Source organism: Coregonus clupeaformis, chromosome 33 (assembly GCF_020615455.1).
Source record: "Coregonus clupeaformis isolate EN_2021a chromosome 33, ASM2061545v1, whole genome shotgun sequence".
Taxonomy (NCBI): domain Eukaryota; kingdom Metazoa; phylum Chordata; class Actinopteri; order Salmoniformes; family Salmonidae; genus Coregonus; species Coregonus clupeaformis.
In genome coordinates this window covers 2,610,607-2,629,381 of record NC_059224.1, presented here as the reverse complement: position 1 = coordinate 2,629,381, position 18,775 = coordinate 2,610,607, and the positions used below count along the sequence as shown (strand labels likewise).

Here is an 18,775-nt window from a genome sequence, read left to right as displayed (position 1 = left end):
TGGAGCTAACAGGCCTCCATCCCCCTGGAGACACTAACAGTAACATGGAGCTAACAGGCCTCCTCCATCCCCCTGGAGACACTAACAGTAACATGGAGCTAACAGGCCCCTCCATCCCCTGGAGACACTAACAGTAACATGGAGCTAACAGGCCTCCATCCCCTGGAGACACTAACAGTAACATGGAGCTAACAGGCCTCCTCCATCCCCCTGGAGACACTAACAGTAACATGGAGCTAACAGGCCTCCATCCCCCTGGAGACACTAACAGTAACATGGAGCTAACAGGCCTCCATCCCCCTGGAGACACTAACAGTAACATGGAGCTAACAGGCCTCCATCCCCTGGAGACACTAACAGTAACATGGAGCTAACAGGCCTCCATCCCCCTGGAGACACTAACAGTAACATGGAGCTAACAGGCCTCCATCCCCCTGGAGACACTAACAGTAACATGGAGCTAACAGGCCTCCATCCCCCTGGAGACACTAACAGTAACATGGAGCTAACAGGCCTCCATCCCCCTGGAGACACTAACAGTAACATGGAGCTAACAGGCCTCCATCCCCTGGAGACACTAACAGTAACATGGAGCTAACAGGCCTCCTCCATCCCCCTGGAGACACTAACAGTAACATGGAGCTAACAGGCCTCCATCCCCTGGAGACACTAACAGTAACATGGAGCTAACAGGCCTCCATCCCCCTGGAGACACTAACAGTAACATGGAGCTAACAGGCCTCCTCCATCCCCCTGGAGACACTAACAGTAACATGGAGCTAACAGGCCTCCATCCCCCTGGAGACACTAACAGTAACATGGAGCTAACAGGCCTCCATCCCCTGGAGACACTAACAGTAACATGGAGCTAACAGGCCTCCATCCCCCTGGAGACACTAACAGTAACATGGAGCTAACAGGCCTCCTCCATCCCCCTGGAGACACTAACAGTAACATGGAGCTAACAGGCCTCCTCCATCCCCCTGGAGACACTAACAGTAACATGGAGCTAACAGGCCTCCATCCCCCTGGAGAAACTAACAGTAACATGGAGCTAACAGGCCTCCATCCCCCTGGAGACACTAACAGTAACATGGAGCTAACAGGCCTCCTCCATCCCCCTGGAGACACTAACAGTAACATGGAGCTAACAGGCCTCCATCCCCTGGAGACACTAACAGTAACATGGGAGCTAACAGGCCTCCATCCCTCTGGAGACACTAACAGTAACATGGAGCTAACAGGCCTCCTCCATCCCCCTGGAGACACTAACAGTAACATGGATCTAACAGGCCTCCATCCCCCTGGAGACACTAACAGTAACATGAAGCTAACAGGCCTCCATCCCCTGGAGACACTAACAGTAACATGGAGCTAACAGGCCTCCATCCCCCTGGAGACACTAACAGTAACATGGAGCTAACAGGCCTCCTCCATCCCCCTGGAGACACTAACAGTAACATGGAGCTAACAGGCCTCCATCCCCCTGGAGACACTAACAGTAACATGAAGCTAACAGGCCTCCTCCATCCCCTGGAGACACTAACAGTAACATGGAGCTAACAGGCCTCCTCCATCCCCCTGGAGACACTAACAGTAACATGGAGCTAACAGGCCCTCCATCCTGGAGACACTAACAGTAACATGGAGCTAACAGGCTCCTCCATCCCCCTGGAGCACACTAACAGTAACATGGAGCTAACAGGCCTCCTCCATCCCCTGGAGACACTAACAGTAACATGGAGCTAACAGGCCTCCATCCCCCTGGAGACACTAACAGTAACATGGAGCTAACAGGCCTCCATCCCCTGGAGACACTAACAGTAACATGGAGCTAACAGGCCCCCCATCCCCTGGAGACACTAACAGTAACATGGAGCTAACAGGCTCCTCCATCCCTGGAGACACTAACAGTAACATGGAGCTAACAGGCCTCCATCCCCCTGGAGACACTAACACAGTAACATGGAGCTAACAGGCCTCCTCCATCCCCTGGAGACACTAACAGTAACATGGAGCTAACAGGCCTCCTCCATCCCCTGGGAGACACTAACAGTAACATGGAGCTAACAGGTCCTCCATCCCCCTGGAGAAACTAACAGTAACATGGAGCTAACAGGCCTCCATCCCCCCTGGAGACACTAACAGTAACATGGAGCTAACAGGCTCCTCCATCCCCCTGGAGACACTAACAGTAACATGGAGCTAACAGGCCTCCATCCCCCTGGAGACACTAACAGTAACATGGAGCTAACAGGCCTCCATCCCCCTGGAGACACTAACAGTAACATGGAGCTAACAGGCCTCCTCCATCCCCCTGGAGACACTAACAGTAACATGGAGCTAACAGGCCTCCCATCCCCCCTGGAGACACTAACAGTAACATGGAGCTAACAGGCCTCCTCCATCCCCCTGGAGACACTAACAGTAACATGGAGCTAACAGGCCTCCATCCCCCTGGAGACACTAACAGTAACATGGAGCTAACAGGCCTCCTCCATCCCCCTGGAGACACTAACAGTAACATGGAGCTAACAGGCCTCCATCCCCCTGGAGACACTAACAGTAACATGGAGCTAACAGGCCTCCATCCCCTGGGAGACACTAACAGTAACATGGGGCTAACAGGCCTCCTCCATCCCCCCTGGAGACACTAACAGTAACATGGAGCTAACAGGCTCCTCCATCCCCCTGGAGACACTAACAGTAACATGGAGCTAACAGGCCCATCCCCCTGGAGACACTAACAGTAACATGGAGCTAACAGGCCTCCTCCATCCCCTGGAGACACTAACAGTAACATGGAGCTAACAGGCCTCCTCCATCCCCTGGAGACACTAACAGTAACATGGAGCTAACAGGCCTCCATCCCCTGGAGACACTAACAGTAACATGGAGCTAACAGGCCTCCTCCATCCCCTGGAGACACTAACAGTAACATGGAGCTAACAGGCCTCCATCCCCCTGGAGACACTAACAGTAACATGGAGCTAACAGGCCTCCTCCATCCTCTGGAGACACTAACAGTAACATGGAGCTAACAGCGCCTCCATCCCCCCTGAGACACTAACAGTAACATGGAGCTAACAGGGCCTCCTCCATCCCCTGGAGACACTAACAGTAACATGGAGCTAACAGGCCTCCTACATCCCCTGGAAACACTAACAGTAACATGGAGCTAACAGGCCTCCATCCCCTGGAGACACTAACAGTAACATGGAGCTAACAGGCCCTCCATCCCTGGAGACACTAACAGTAACATGGAACTAACAGGCCTCCATCCCCCTGGAGACACTAACAGTAACATGAAGCTAACAGGCCTCCATCCCCTGGAGACACTAACAGTAACATGGAGCTAACAGGCCTCCATCCCCCTGGAGACACTAACAGTAACATGAAGCTAACAGGCCTCCATCCCCCTGGAGACACTAACAGTAACATGGAGCTAACAGGCCTCCTCCATCCCCTGGAGACACTAACAGTAACATGGAGCTAACAGGCCTCCATCCCCCTGGAGACACTAACAGTAACATGGAGCTAACAGGCCTCCTCCATCCCCCTGGAGACACTAACAGTAACATGGAGCTAACAGGCCTCCTCCATCCCCTGGAGACACTAACAGTAACATGGAGCTAACAGGCCTCCTCCATCCCCCTGGAGACACTAACAGTAACATGGAGCTAACAGGCCTCCATCCCCTGGAGACACTAACAGTAACATGGAGCTAACAGGCCTCCATCCCCCTGGAGACACTAACAGTAACATGGAGCTAACAGGCCTCCTCCATCCCCCTGGAGACACTAACAGTAACATGGAGCTAACAGGCCCCCATCCACCTGGAGACACTAACAGTAATATTGAGCTAACAGGCCTCCATCCCCTGGAGACACTAACAGTAACATGGAGCTAACAGGCCTCCATCACCTGGAGACACTAACAGTAACATGGAGCTAACAGGCCTCCTCCATCCCACTGGAGCTAACAGTATTTCTAACAAAGCACATGTAAAATCAGAGATGGAGACGATAGTGTTATAATGAGAAGTGAGGATGTTGTTCTAAACTGTGGGGGTTTCTTTACTATCATTATTAGAGTATTATGCCAAGAGGCAAAAACCAATCTTCCCTTTTTTATTATTGGCAAGTTCCATTGTTGTCTACCAGGTTCAGTCCCTGGGTTTAGAGGTAACTGGGCTGATGGAAACTGACTGACAAACAATTCCCATAATAATCCTGTTCAGGATGCTTGGTTTCCAAGGGAACTGGGAGACAATTGACTTTGGTGTTATTTCTCCTTCTACAGTAAATCAATTTAATCTTAATCCAGCTGGCTGGTCTGGCTGGGGGTCTAATTGAGTTGTGTGTTTATTGTGTATTCATGAGTGGTGAGTAATGAATGGTAGAGAGAGAAAGAGAGAAAGAGAAAGAGAAAGAGAGAGAGAGAGAGAGAGAGAGAGAGAGAGAGAGAGAGAGAGAGAGAGAGAGAGAGAGAGAGAGAGAGAGAGAGAGAGAGAGAGAGAGAGAGAGAGAGAGAGAGAGAGAGAGAGAGAGAGAGAGAGAGAGAGAGAGAGAGAGAGAGAGAGAGAGAGAGAGAGAGAGAGAGAGAGAGAGAGAGAGAGAGATATTGATTTCAAAAAAGCTTTTGACTCAATTTGGCATGAGGGTCTGCTATACAAGTTGATGTAAAGTGGGGTTGGGGGAAAAACATACGACATTATAAAATCCATGGACACAAACAACAAGTGTGCGGTTAAAATTGGCAAAAAACACACACATTTCTTTCCACAGGGCCGTGGGGTGAGACATGGATGCAGAAAAAATTAAGAGACCACTGCAAAATTATCAGTTTCTCTGGTTTTACTATTTATAGGTATGTGTTTGGGTAAAAATAACATTTTTGTTTTATTCTATAAACTACTGACGACATTTCTCCCAAATTCCAAATAAGAATATTGTCATTTAGAGCATTTATTTGCAGAAAATGACAACTGGTCAAACTTTTTTTACAAATGCAGTGCTGTCAGACCTCGAATAATGCTAAGAAAATAAGTTAATGTTCATTTTTAAACAACACAATAGTAATGTTTTAACTTAGGAAGAGTTCAGAAATCAATATTTGGTGGAATAACCCTGATTTTCAATCACAGCTTTCATGCGTCTTTCACAATGATGTTGGGTGACTTTATGCCACTCCTGGCGCAAAAATTCAAGCAGCTCGGCTTTGTTTGATGGCTTGTGACCATCCATCTTCCTCTTGATCACATTCCAGAAGTTTTCAATAGGGTTCAGGTCTGGAGATTGGGCTGGCCATGACAGGGTCTTGATCTGGTGGTCCTCCATCCACACCTTGATTGACCTGGCTGTGTGGCATGGCACATTGTCCTGCTGGAAAAACCAATCCTCCGAGTTGGGGAACAATGTCAGAGCAAAAGGAAGCAAGTTTTCTTCCAGGACAACCTTGTACGTGGCTTGATTCATGCGTCCTTCACAAAGACAAATCTGCCCGATTTCAGCCTTGCTGAAGCACCCCCAGATCATCACCGATCCTCCACCAAATGTCACAGTGGGTGCGAGACACTGTGGCTTGTAGGCCTCTCCAGGTCTCCGTCTAACCATTAGACGACCAGGTGTTGGGCAAAGCTGAAAACTGAACTCATCAGAGAAGATGACCTTACTCCAGTCCTCCACGGTCCAATTCTTATGGTATTTTGCAAACCTCAGCCTGGCTCTTCTTTGCTTCTCATTGATGAAGGGCTTTTTTCTAGCTTTGCACGACTTCAGCCCTGCCCCTAGGAGCCTGTTTTGAACCGTCCTTGCCGTGCACTTCACCCCAGCTGCCGTTTGCCATTCTTTTTGTAGGTCACTTGATGTCATCCTACAGTTGTTTAGTAACATTTGAATGAGTTGGCGGTCATCCCGGTCAGTAGAGAGTCGTTTTCGCCCTCTGCCAGTCTGTAGCTTTGTTGTCCCCAATGTCTGCTGCTTGACCTTGTTCTTATGAACCGCCGTCTTTAAAATTTTAAGGATGGAAGCAACCTGACGCTCACTGTATCCCTCTGCCAGTAAAGCCAGAATTGAACCCTTCTTTTCCTCACTCAAAACGTTCCTTTTAAACTCTTTTGGCATGGTCAATAGTTATTGTTTGATTAATATTACTTTTGAGGTACTATTAGCACTGTTTTTGCCATCCAGCAAGAGGATAGTGATGACCACAGCAGTGTTTTTTATACTTTTCCTCGTTAAATAAGATTTGGTTCATGTGATCACCTAATCAGTACCTAATTCAGTAGAATGAGGTGTGCATGTGTTGGAATTCAACAGACACTGGAATGGAATGGCTGTCATACATGTAGAGATGCTGATTTAAGAAAAATGTGCAGTGGTCCCTTAATTTTTTTCCACAGCTGTATATCAATGAATTGGCGAGGGCACTAGAACAGTCTGCAGCACCCGGCCTCACCCTACTAGAATCTGAAGTCAAATGTCTACTGTTTGCTGATGATCTGGTGCTTCTGTCCCCAACCAAGGAGGGCCTACAGCAGCACCTAGATCTTCTGCACAGATTCTGTCAGACCTGGGCCCTGACAGTAAATCTCAGTAAGACAAAAATAATGCTGTTCCAAAAAAGGTCCAGTTGCCAGGACCACAAATACAAATTCCATCTAGACACCGTTGCCCTAGAGCACACACAAAACTATATAGACCTCGGCCTAAACATCAGCGCCACAGGTAACTTCCACAAAGCTGTGAACGATCTGACAGACAAGGCAAGAAGGGCCTTCTACGCCATCAAAAGGAACATAAGAGTCGACATACCAATTAGGATCTGGCTAAAAATACTTCAATCAGTTATAGAACTCATTGCCCTTTATGGTTGTGAGGTCTGGGGTCCGCTCACCAACCAAGAATTCACAAAATGGGACAAACACCAAATTGAGATTCTGCAACTGCAAAAATATCCTCTGTGTACAACGAAAAACACCAAATAATGCATGCAGAGCAGAATTAGGCCGATACCCGCTAATGATCAAAATCCAGAAAAGAGCCGTTAAATTGTATAACCACTTAAAAGGAAGCTATTCCCAAACCTTCCATAACAAAGCCATCCCCTACAGAGAGATGAACCTGGAGAAGAGTCCCCTAAGTAAGCTGGTCCTGGGGCTCTGTTCACAAACACAAACAGACCCCACAGAGCCCCAGAACAACAACACAATTAGACCCAACCAAATCATGAGAAAACAAAAAGATAATTACTTGACACATTGGAAAGAATTATAAAAAAAAACAGAGCAAACTAGAATGCTATTTGGCCCTAAACAGAGAGTACACAGTGACAGAATACCTGACCACTGTGACTGACCCAAAATTAAGGAAAGCTTTGACTATGTACAGACTCAGTGAGCATAGCCTTGCTATTGAGAAAGGCCGCTGTAGGCAGAGCTGGCTCTCAAGAGAAGACAGGCTATGTGCACACTGCCCACAAAATGAGGTGGAAACTGAGCTGCACTTCCTAACCTCCTGCCAAATGTATGACCAAATTAGAGACACATATTTCCCTCAGATTACAGAGATCCACAAAAAATTCGAAAACAAACCCAATTTTGATAAACTCACAGCAGCAAGATTTGTGACCTGTTGCCACAAGAAAAGGGCAACCAGTGAAGAACAAACACCATTGTAAATACAACCCATATTTATGTTTATTTATTTTCCCATTTGTACTTTAACTATTTGCACATTGTTACAACACTGTATATAGACATAATATGACATTTGAAATGTCTTTATTCTTTTGAAACTTCTGAGTGTAATGTTTACTGTTAATATTTATTGTTTATTTCACTTTTGTTTACCATCTACTTCACTTGCTTTGGCAATGTTAACATACGTTTCCCATGCCAATAAAGCCCTTAAATTGAAATTGAGAGAGAGAAAGAGAAAGAGAAAGAGAGAGAGAGAGAGAGAGAGAGAGAGAGAGAGAGAGAGAGAGAGAGAGAGAGAGAGACAGACAGAGACAGAGAGAGAGAGAGAGAGAGAACAAACACCATTGTAAATAAAAGTGTGTCTTTGTCCCAGTAGGTGGTTATAGAAATAACAGTTTGATTACAGCTTTAGAAAACATTTAAAAACAAAAGTAAAACAGCCTAGTGTAAAATGGATGCGACAGACAGGCAACTAGACAGACAGACAGACAGACAGACAACCAGACAACCAGACAACCAGCCAGACAACCAGCCAGCCAGACAGACAGACAGACAGACAGACAGACAGACAGACAGACAGACAGACAGACAGACCAGACAGACAGACAGACAGACAGACAGACAGACAGACAGCCTACCCTTGAAACCTCCTGTGAGTTGCAGGGCTGCTGTTGTGTTGTTAAGTTGGTGTGTGTTTTGTTTGTTTGTGTGTTTGTGTGTTTTGTGTGTTTGTGTGTGTGTGTGTGTGTCATGTCGTGTCTTGTCATGTAGTTGTGTTGTAGGGTTAACATGATATCAATGTTGTGACTGGAGCACATTGGGCTGCTGACAGATAACCTAACCCTAACCCATACTCTTACCCTTACCCTTACCCTAACCTTAACCCAAAAACCTAACCCTAACCCTAACCCTTAACCCTAACTCTTACCCTAACCCTAACCCTTAACCCTAACCCTAGCACCTTACCCTAACCTTAACCCTAACCCTAACCCACAAACCTAACCCTAACCTTAACCCTAACCCTAGCACCTAACCCTAAACCTAACCCTAACCCTTAACGTAATTCTAACCCTAACACTATTTCTAACCTTAACCCTAACCTTAACCTTAACCCTAACCCTAGCACCTAACCCTAACCCTAAGCCTAATCCTAACCCCTAATCCTAACCCTAACCTTAACCCTAACCCTAGCACCTAACCCTAACCCAAAAACCTAACCCTAACCCTAACCTTAACCTTAACCCTAACCCTAGCACCTAACCCTAACCCTAATCCTAACCCTAACCCTTAACCCTAACTCTTACCCTAACCCTAACCCTTAACCCTAACCCTAGCACCTTACCCTAACCTTAACCCTAACCCTAACCCACAAACCTAACCCTAACCTTAACCCTAACCCTAGCACCTAACCCTAAACCTAACCCTAACCCTTAACGTAATTCTAACCCTAACACTATTTCTAACCTTAACCCTAACCTTAACCTTAACCCTAACCCTAGCACCTAACCCTAACCCTAAGCCTAATCCTAACCCCTAATCCTAACCCTAACCTTAACCCTAACCCTAGCACCTAACCCTAACCCAAAAACCTAACCCTAACCCTAACCTTAACCTTAACCCTAACCCTAGCACCTAACCCTAACCCTAATCCTAACCCTAACCCTAGCACCTAACCCTAACCCTAACCCTAGCACCTAACCCTAACCCTAGCACCTAACCCTAACCCTAACCCTAACCCTAACCCTAAACATATTTCTAACCTTAACCCTAAACCCCCTAGAAATAGCATTTGACCTCGTGGGGACTAACAAAATGTTTTTTTTATTTTTATTCAAGAATAGTTAAACACGTCCACACCCACCCTAACTCACCGTAGAGACTATCCTGTGTATAGCGGCAGCAGCCATGTCCTCTCCTTTAGGCTGCCCCACCAGGGTCATCCCCAGGTACTTGACCTGGAAGACCATCCCTTCCAATAGGGTCTCCTTGGTGTCCGTCCAGTTCTCTGGCAGCTCTGATTGGACAGAAAACACAACGGGGGTGTACAATTAATGGGATGTGATTGGACAAATGGTTAAAAGTCACATTTGTGATTGGTGGAAATACAGTATCAAAAGCCTTGTTTTTTGTGTTTGGAGGAAATGTCAAAAGTCTAGTTGATGATTGAACAAAATGGCAGAAGTCATGCCCAGGGAAATTCGTTTGATGAAGGTCCATGTTTGGCTCTGATTACAGGTCAAGTGAAAACGTCCATGTTTGGCTCTGATTACAGGTCAAGTGAAAACGTCCATGTTTGGCTCTGATTACAGGTCAAGTGAAAACGTCCATATTTGGCTCTGATTACAGGTCAATTGAAAACGATCAAAGCAAAAGATCAACCAATGTAAATATAGCAACAATACCATGTATCTACACTGAACAGAAATATAAACACAACATGCAACAATTTTACTGAGTTACAGTTCATTAGAGAAAATCAGCCAACTGAAATAAATTAATTAGGCCATAATCTATGGATTTCACATGACTGGGAATACAGATATGCATCTGTTGGTCACAGATACTGTACCTTAAAGAAAAAGGTAGGGGCGTGGATCAGAAAACCAGTCAGTATCTGGTGTGAACATCAATTGCCTCATGCAGCGTGACACATCTTCTTCACATAGAGTTGATCAGGCTGTTGATTGTGGCCTATAGAATGTTGTCTCACTCCTCTTCAATAGCTGTGCAAAGTTGTTGGATATTGGCGGGAACTGGAAAACGGTGTTGTACACATCGATCCAGAGCATCCCAAACATGCTCAATGGGTGACATGTCTGGTGAGTATGCAGGCCATGGAAGAACTGGGAAATGTTCAGCTTCCAGGAATTGTGTACAGATCCTTGCGACATGGGGCCGTGCAGTATCATGCTGAAACATAAGGTGATGGCAGCAGATGAACAGCACAACAATGGGCCTCAGGATCTTGTCACGGTATCTCTGTACATTCAAATCGCCATTGATAAATTCCAATTGTATTTGTTGTCCGTAGCTTATGCCTGCCCATATCATAATCCCACTGCCACCATGGGGCACTCTGCTCACAACTTTGACATCAGCAAACCGCTCGCCCACAAGACGCCATATACGCTGTTTGCCATCTGCTCGGTACAGTTGAAACCAAGATTCATCCAGGAAAAGCACACTTCTCCAGCGTGCCAGTGGCCATCGAAGGTGAGCGTTTTCCCACTGAAGTCGGATACGACGCCAAATTGCAGTCAGGTCAAGACCCTGGTGAGGACGACGAGCACGCAGAATAGCTTCCCTGAGATGGTTTCTGACAGTTTGTGCAGAAATTCTTCGGTTGTGCAAACCCAGTTTCATCAGCTGTTCGGGTGGCTGGTCTTAGACGATTCCGCAGGTGAAGAAGCCAAATGTGGAGGTCCTGGGCTGGCGTTGTTACACTCGGCCTGCGGTTGTGGACGAGATCGCCTATGACGTGTTAGCTAGCTAGCTTGGCAACGAGCTGATAAACAACAGTTACTCAACCTTTGAATTCAAAATACATAGGGAAGTAATTTGTTGAACATTCCAAGCGGGGACTTGTGTGCGCCATTAATTCAGAATTGTTTCGAATTTTCGATGCGCCGCAAGGTGTTATGGGATAGCCTCCCCGGCAAAGGATACATGGGATGCTGCCTTCAAAATTGCCCGAATGAAGGCATCTTAGAAGGGAGTATTTTAAGGTACCTTGGGATTGGGACATGCCAATTTGTCTGTGTGGATTCTGGGAGTCACTAAGGCAACGGGCCTGCCTGCTCTGCTCAGAGAAGACAGGGGGAGGAGCCAGAACAGAGAGGAGAAGAAATGCAAGGGAATCAAGCTGCAGTGGCAGCCGTACAGATAACTCATCCAAAGAGCTTTGACTTCTCAAACACGGCAGAAACCTAACACAATGTGACCTTATTAATTCAGGCACCTACTTAGATAACTAGCAAGTTTGACTTAGGGCTCGCCCTAATGCAGAATTCTTAGTTTTTCTTTGTAAACAGAGATCTAAAGTGCTTCTTATTGTCATTTCTTGTCCGTATGAGACCCATGAGGCGGCGCACAATTGACCAAGCGTCGTCCGGGTTGGGGGGGGGGGGTTTAGTCGACCGGGATTCCCTTGTCCCATCGTGCTCTAGCGACTCCTTGTGGTGGGCTGGGCGCCTGCAAGCTGACTTCGGTCACCAGTTTCGGCTGGCTTCCGGGTCAAGAGAGCAGTGTGTCGGGGCGGCAGGTAGCTTAGTGGTTAAGAGCGTTGTGCCAGTAACCGTAAAGGTTGCTGGTTCTAATCCCCGAGCCGACTAGGTGAAAAATCTGTCGATGTGCCCTTGAGCAAGACACTTAACCCTAATTGCTCCTGTAAGTCGCTCTGGATAAGAGCGTCTGCAAAATAAATAAAAAATAAAATTTAAAAAGAAGCAGTGCAGCTTGGCAGGGTCGTGTTTCGGAGGACGCATGGCTCTCGACATTCGCCTCTCCGGAGTCCGTAGGAGAGTTGCAGAATTGGGACAAGACTGTAACTACCAATTGGGGAGAAAAAAGGGGTAAAAGTACAAAAAAACTACACATATAAATAAACATTGCACTGAATACTATAGTATACTACAGTAAAGCCTGCAAAAACACTACACTGAATACTATAGTATACTACAGTAAAGCCTGCAAAAACACTACACTGAATACTATAGTATACTACAGTAAAGCCTGCAAAAACACTACACTGAATACTATAGTATACTACAGTAAAGCCTGCAAAACACTACACTGAATACTATAGTATACTACAGTAAAGCCTGCAGAAACACTACACTGAATACTATAGTATACTACAGTAAAGCCTGCAGAAAACACTACACTGAATACTATAGTATACTACAGTAAAGCCTGCAAAAACACTACACTGAATACTATAGTATACTACAGTAAAGCCTGCAAAAACACTACACTGAATACTATAGTATACTACAGTAAAGCCTGCAAAAACACTACACTGAATACTATAGTATACTACAGTAAAGCCTGCAAAAACACTACACTGAATACTATAGTATACATTTGTAAAGCCTGCAAAAACACTACAGTGATTTCAATAGTCAATAAAGATAGTAATAATACAGTATTTAGAACATAATATACTATAGTATTTTTTTCATATGGTCATGTCCGCAAAAACACTACACTGAATACTATCGTCAATAAAGATAGTAATAATACAGTATTTATTTTGACGATGTGTTTGTAGAGTGTTAGGTCCCCTATTGTTGAATGAAGCCACAGCAGCCAAGGTGATGAGGACCAAAGAAGCACTCAACACCGTTGTTTTTTGGTTAAAGCAGTTGAACACATTCTGATTACAAATCAAACCATCTGTTGCCTTCTAATACTTTCTGTATGTGTGTTTTATTACAGGGCTTGATGTGGCTATTTCAATGAATCACTGGAGAACAATGTTTTCTTCCCTCTGTAGGTTTTTTTAAAATCAGAAAGTAACATCACTCCTGTAGCATTTATTGTACGTTCACGAGATTCGATTCTCACCGCAGCTTCACCAGACAGATGCTGTATCCACTGCTGTCTGTAAACCTCAACGTCAGATTTTGTGGTAATTTTAATCCGACTGCTATCCGTGGTGCTAAATATCCAATATTGCCGCTATTGCACTTGAAAAGGGCAAATATGTATTGTGCGGCTCCCTCAACACTTTTTTTTTGTGTGTGTGTGGAAAAAAGGGCTCTTCCAGTTATAAAGATTGCGACCCCTGCCCTAGACAGATACTGTAGGCTGGGGATACTGTAGGAGTGGGGATTGAGTAGACAGTATGTGGGGAGTGAATGGGGGTTGTGTGGGGGGAAGCTGGGTACACAGTGGGGAGTGAATGGGGGTTGTGGGGGGAAGCTGGGTACACAGTGGGGAGTGAATGGGGGTTGTGGGGGGAAGCTGGGTACACAGTGGGGAGTGAATGGGGGTTGTGGGGGGAAGCTGGGTACACAGTGGGGAGTGAATGGGGGTTGTGGGGGAAGCTGGGTACACAGTGGGGAGTGAATGGGGGTTGTGGGGGAAGCTGGGTACACAGTGGGGAGTGAATGGGGGTTGTGGGGGAAGCTGGGTACACAGTGGGGGAGTGAATGGGGGTTGTGGGGGGATGCTGGGTACACAGTAGGGAGTGAATGGGGGTTGTGGGGGGAAGCTGGGTAAACAGTTTGGAGTGAATGGGGGTTGTGGGGGGAAGCTGGGTACACAGTTTGGAGTGAATGGGGGTTGTGGGGGGAAGCTGAGTACACAGTTTGGAGTGAATGGGGGTTGTGGGGGGAAGCTGGGTAAACAGTGGGGGAGTGAATGGGGGGTTGTGGGGGGAAGCTGGGTACACAGTGGGGAGTGAATGGGGGTTGTGGGGGAAGCTGGGTACACAGTTTGGAGTGAATGGGGGTTGTGGGGGGAAGCTGGGTACACAGTTTGGAGTGAATGGGGGTTGTGGGGGGGAAGCTGGGTACACAGTTTGGAGTGAATGGGGGTTGTGGGGGGAAGCTGGGAACACAGTGGGCAGTGAATAGGGGTTGTGGGGGGAAGCTGGGTACACAGTGGGGAGTGAATAGGGGTTGTGGGGGGAAGCTGGGTACACAGTAGGAGTGAATGGGGGTTGTGGGGGGAAGCTGGGTACACAGTGGGGAGTGAATGTGGGCTGTGGGGGGAAGCTGGGTACACAGTGGGGAGTGAATAGGGGTTGTGGGGAAAGCTGGGTACACAGTGGGGAGTGAATGTGGGCTGTGGGGGGGAAGCTGGGTACACAGTGGGGAGTGAATAGGGGTTGTGGAGGGAAGCTGGGGAAACACTGGGGAGTGAATACGGGTTGTGGGGGAAAGCTGGGTACACAGTGGGCAGTGAATAGGGGTTGTGAGGGGAAGCCTGGTACACAGTGGGGAGTGAATAGGGGTTGTGTGGGGAAGCTGGGTACACAGTTTGGAGTGAATGGGGGTTGTGGGGGGAAGCTGGGAACACAGTGGGCAGTGAATGGGGGTTGTGGGGGGAAGCTGGGTACACAGTGGGGAGTGACTGTGGGCTGTGGGGGGAAGCAGGGTACACAGTGGGGAGTGAATGGGGGTTGTGGAGGGAAGCTGGGTACACAGTGGGGAGTGAATGGGGGTTGTGGGGGGAAGCTGGGTACACAGTGGGGAGTGAATAGGGGTTGTGGGGGAAGCTGGGTACACAGTGGGGAGTGAATAGGGGTTGTGGGGGGAAGCTGGGTACACAGTTTGGAGTGAATGGGGGTTGTGGGGGAAGCTGGGTACAGTGGGGAGTGAATAGGGGTTGTGGGGGGAAGCTGGGTACACAGTGGGGAGTGAAAAGGGGTTGTGGGGGGAAGCTGGGTACACAGTGGGAGTGAATGGGGGTTGTGGGGGAAGCTGGGTACACAGTGGGGAGTGAATGTGGGCTGTGGGGGGAAGCTGGGTACACAGTGGGCAGTGAATAGGGGTTGTGAGGGGAAGCCTGGTACACAGTGGGGAGTGAATAGGGGTTGTGTGGGGAAGCTGGGTACACAGTGGGGAGTGAATAGGGGTTGTGGGGGGAAGCTGGGTACACAGTGGGCAGTGAATGTGGGCTGTGGGGGGAAGCTGGGTACACAGTGGGCAGTGAATAGGGGTTGTGAGGGGAAGCCTGGTACACAGTGGGGAGTGAATAGGGGTTGTGTGGGGAAGCTGGGTACACAGTGGGGAGTGAATAGGGGTTGTGGGGGGAATCTGGGTACACAGTGTCAACATATCCCTCAGTGGCACCTGTACACCGGACAGAACCCTGCAGAGAGGAGCACCGGGAACTGGATGGACGTGCTCTGTAGACTGTCCACAGGACTCAAACCTGCCAACCCCACACAGTAACCAGCAAAGATCATCTCAACCTATACCAACATATCAAATCTAAATGTAAATTAGTCATGAGCCAGCCGACTAACTGAGAAAAAGATGGCAAATTAAATTCATACTACAAAAAGTTAGCATAAAATTGCATTTTCTGCTGATCTTTCCGAACTCTTTCTCTCTTAATCTGAACTAAAGTGGAACTTGGTGGATGGAAGAGAGAGAGAGAATGAGAGAGAGATTACAGTGGAGGGTTCCAGCATGCTGTCCTGTAGCATTGGAGAGCTCCATGCAGGCGGAGCCATCTGTTACAGAACAGCTGTTTGGGAGGAGAACACAGAACGCCTCCCTCTCTGGGACTTTTTAAATCTCTCTCTCTCTCTCTCTCTCTCTCTCTCTCTCTCTCTCTCTCTCTCTCTCTCTCTCTCTCTCTCTCTCTCTCTCTCTCTCTCTCTCTCTCTCTCTCTCTCTCTCTCTCTCTCTCTCTCTCTCTCTCTCTCTCTCTCTCTCTCTCTCTCTCTCTCTCTCTCTCTCTCTCTCTCTCTCTCTCTCTCTCTCTCTCTCTCTCTCTCTCTCTCTCTCTCTCTCTCTCTCTCTCTCTCTCTCTCTCTCTCTCTCTCTCTCTCTCTCTCTCTCTCTCTCTCTCTCTCTCTCTCTCTCTCTCTCTCTCTCTCTCTCTCTCTCTCTCTCTCTCTCTCTCTCTCATACTAGCTCTCTTTTCCTTTTAGGGGGTGCTCTCTCTCTCTCTCTCTCTCTCTCTCTCTCTCTCTCTCTCTCTCTCTCTCTCTCTCTCTCTCTCTCTCTCTCTCTCTCTCTCTCTCTCTCTCTCTCTCTCTCTCTCTCTCTCTCTCTCTCTCTCTCTCTCTCTCGAGTTCACAGCTTTGTGGAAGTTCGTGATATCCAATTGGTAGTTACAGTCTTGTCCCATCGCTGCAACTCCGTACAGACTCAGGAGAGGCGAAGGTCATGCGTCCTCCGAAACACAACCCCGCCAAGCCGCACTGCTTCTTGACACACTGCTTGTTTAACCCGGAAGCCAGCCGCACCAACGTGTCGGAGGAAACACCGTACAGCTGGTGACCAAAGCCAGCGTGCACTGCGCCCGGCCACCACAAGGAGTCGCTAGGGTGCGATGGGACAAGGACATCCCGGCCGGCCAAACCCTCCACTAACCTGGTCGCGGCCGGCTACGACACAGCCCGGGATCGAACCTGGGTCTGTAGTGATGCCTCTAACACTGCGATGCAGTGCATTAGACCGCTGCGCCACTCGGGAGGCCTGGATCAATATGTTTTGACCATAAGTTTACAATCCAGGGTTACTCCAAGCAGTTTAGTCTCCTCAACTTGCTCAGTTTCCACATTATTCATTACAAGATTTAGTTGAGGTTTAGGGTTTAGTGCACGATTTGTCCCAAATATAACCCTTGCTTTCATATAATAATAAAAAAGCTTTTTAGTGTGGTGTGTGTGAAGCATCCAATAATTTAACTTGTATGCAGTAGAAATCACATTATTGTGGGAGCACCTAAGAGTTTGAATTAGGCTGTTTGAGAAGGTCTGAATCCTAAACAACCTGCCTACACATAGTTTGAAGTACAATAGACCAACATAGCTACTGTAGTAGGTCAAAGCTGTGTGCTGGAAAACCTTGGTGGAGCATGGGTGTGCCTTTTACCTCTGCCCGGGAATTAAAAGGGAAACGGGGATACCTAGTCAGTTGTGCCGCATTTAACCCAACATCCTTAATCGACATCCACTGCACCCGGGGAACAGTGGGTTAACAGTCTTGCTCAGGGGCAGAACGACAGATGTTTACCTTGTCAGCTCGGTTACTGGCCCAACGCTCCTGCCTGCCAGGCTATCTGCCGCCCAATTAATAATAGCAAAAGGGTAGCTCTCCAGGAACAGGGTTGGAGAACCCTGCTCTACAACATCCGTAGAGTACGACCCTAACTCACACAGGAAGCGGCGCAGGTCCTAATCCAGCCACTTGTCATCTCCCCTTCTGAACTACTGCAACTCGCTGTTGGCTGAGCTCCCCGCTGGTGCCATCAAAGTGTATAGTAATGGGCCTCAACATCAAGTTCTGACATGACAACACTATAGTGGGCAGAAGGAAGGGAACTCTGATCCCACCAGGAAGGAAGGGAACTCTGATCCCACCAGGAAGCAAGGGAACTCTGATCCCACCAGGAAGCAAGGGAACTCTGATCCCACCAGGAAGCAAGGGAACTCTGATCCCACCAGGAAGCAAGGGAACTCTGATCCCACCAGGAAGCAAGGGAACTCTGATCCCACCAGGAAGCAAGGGAACTCTGATCCCACCAGGAAGGAAGGGAACTCTGATCCCACCAGGAAGGAAGGGAACTCTGATCCCACCAGGAAGGAAGGGAACTCTGATCCCACCAGGAAGGAAGGGAACTGATACCAGGAAGCAAGGGAACTCTGATCCCACCAGGAAGCAAGGGAACTCTGATCCCACCAGGAAGCAAGGGAACTCTGATCCCACCAGGAAGGAAGGGAACTCTGATCCCACCAGGAAGGAAGGGAACTCTGATCCCACCAGGAAGCAAGGGAACTCTGATCCCACCAGGAAGGAAGGGAACTCTGATCCCACCAGGAAGGAAGGGAACTCTGATCCCACCAGGAAGCAAGGGAACTCTGATCCCACCAGGAAGCAAGGGAACTCTGATCCCACCAGGAAGCAAGGGAACTCTGATCCCACCAGGAAGCAAGGGAACTCTGATCCCACCAGGAAGCAAGGGAACTCTGATCCCACCAGGAAGCAAGGGAACTCTGATCCCACCAGGAAGGAAGGGAACTCTGATCCCACCAGGAAGGAAGGGAACTATAACACACGTAGCAATGAATGGCTACCTGCCCCTCCGAAGCATGCGTAGTTTATTTTATTTATTCTGGTGCCACTCTACACACACACACTACTTAGATAAACAAGGTAGCATGCACAAGGGGGTGCGCACAAACAGTGCTAGAAGTAGCTGGAAGCTAGCAAACAATACTGGAAACGTATATTAAACCTGACAAGTAGGCCTAGTTCTGCACAGGACAGGCGTTCCACATCACACTTCCCAACACTTACACATTCGCTGGAAGCACACACTTCAGTTAGAAACAGCATGTCAAAAGTCCGTCAGCAACGCAACACTTGCTTCTTCTCAAGACGGAAGATG

The 18,775-nt window shown here is 47.9% G+C and overlaps 1 protein-coding gene across 1 annotated transcript in view; it reads right to left on the bottom strand.

Annotated features, from left to right (window-relative positions):
- The window catches only part of LOC121549203 (low density lipoprotein receptor adapter protein 1), a 144,242-nt gene that overhangs the window by 65,791 nt on the left and 59,676 nt on the right, over positions 1 to 18,775 (bottom strand). Inside the window, exon 2 of the mRNA XM_045210055.1 lies at positions 9,574 to 9,716. Within this exon, the coding sequence (XP_045065990.1) occupies positions 9,574 to 9,716 (143 nt within the window). The remainder of the gene's footprint in view (positions 1 to 9,573; positions 9,717 to 18,775) is intronic.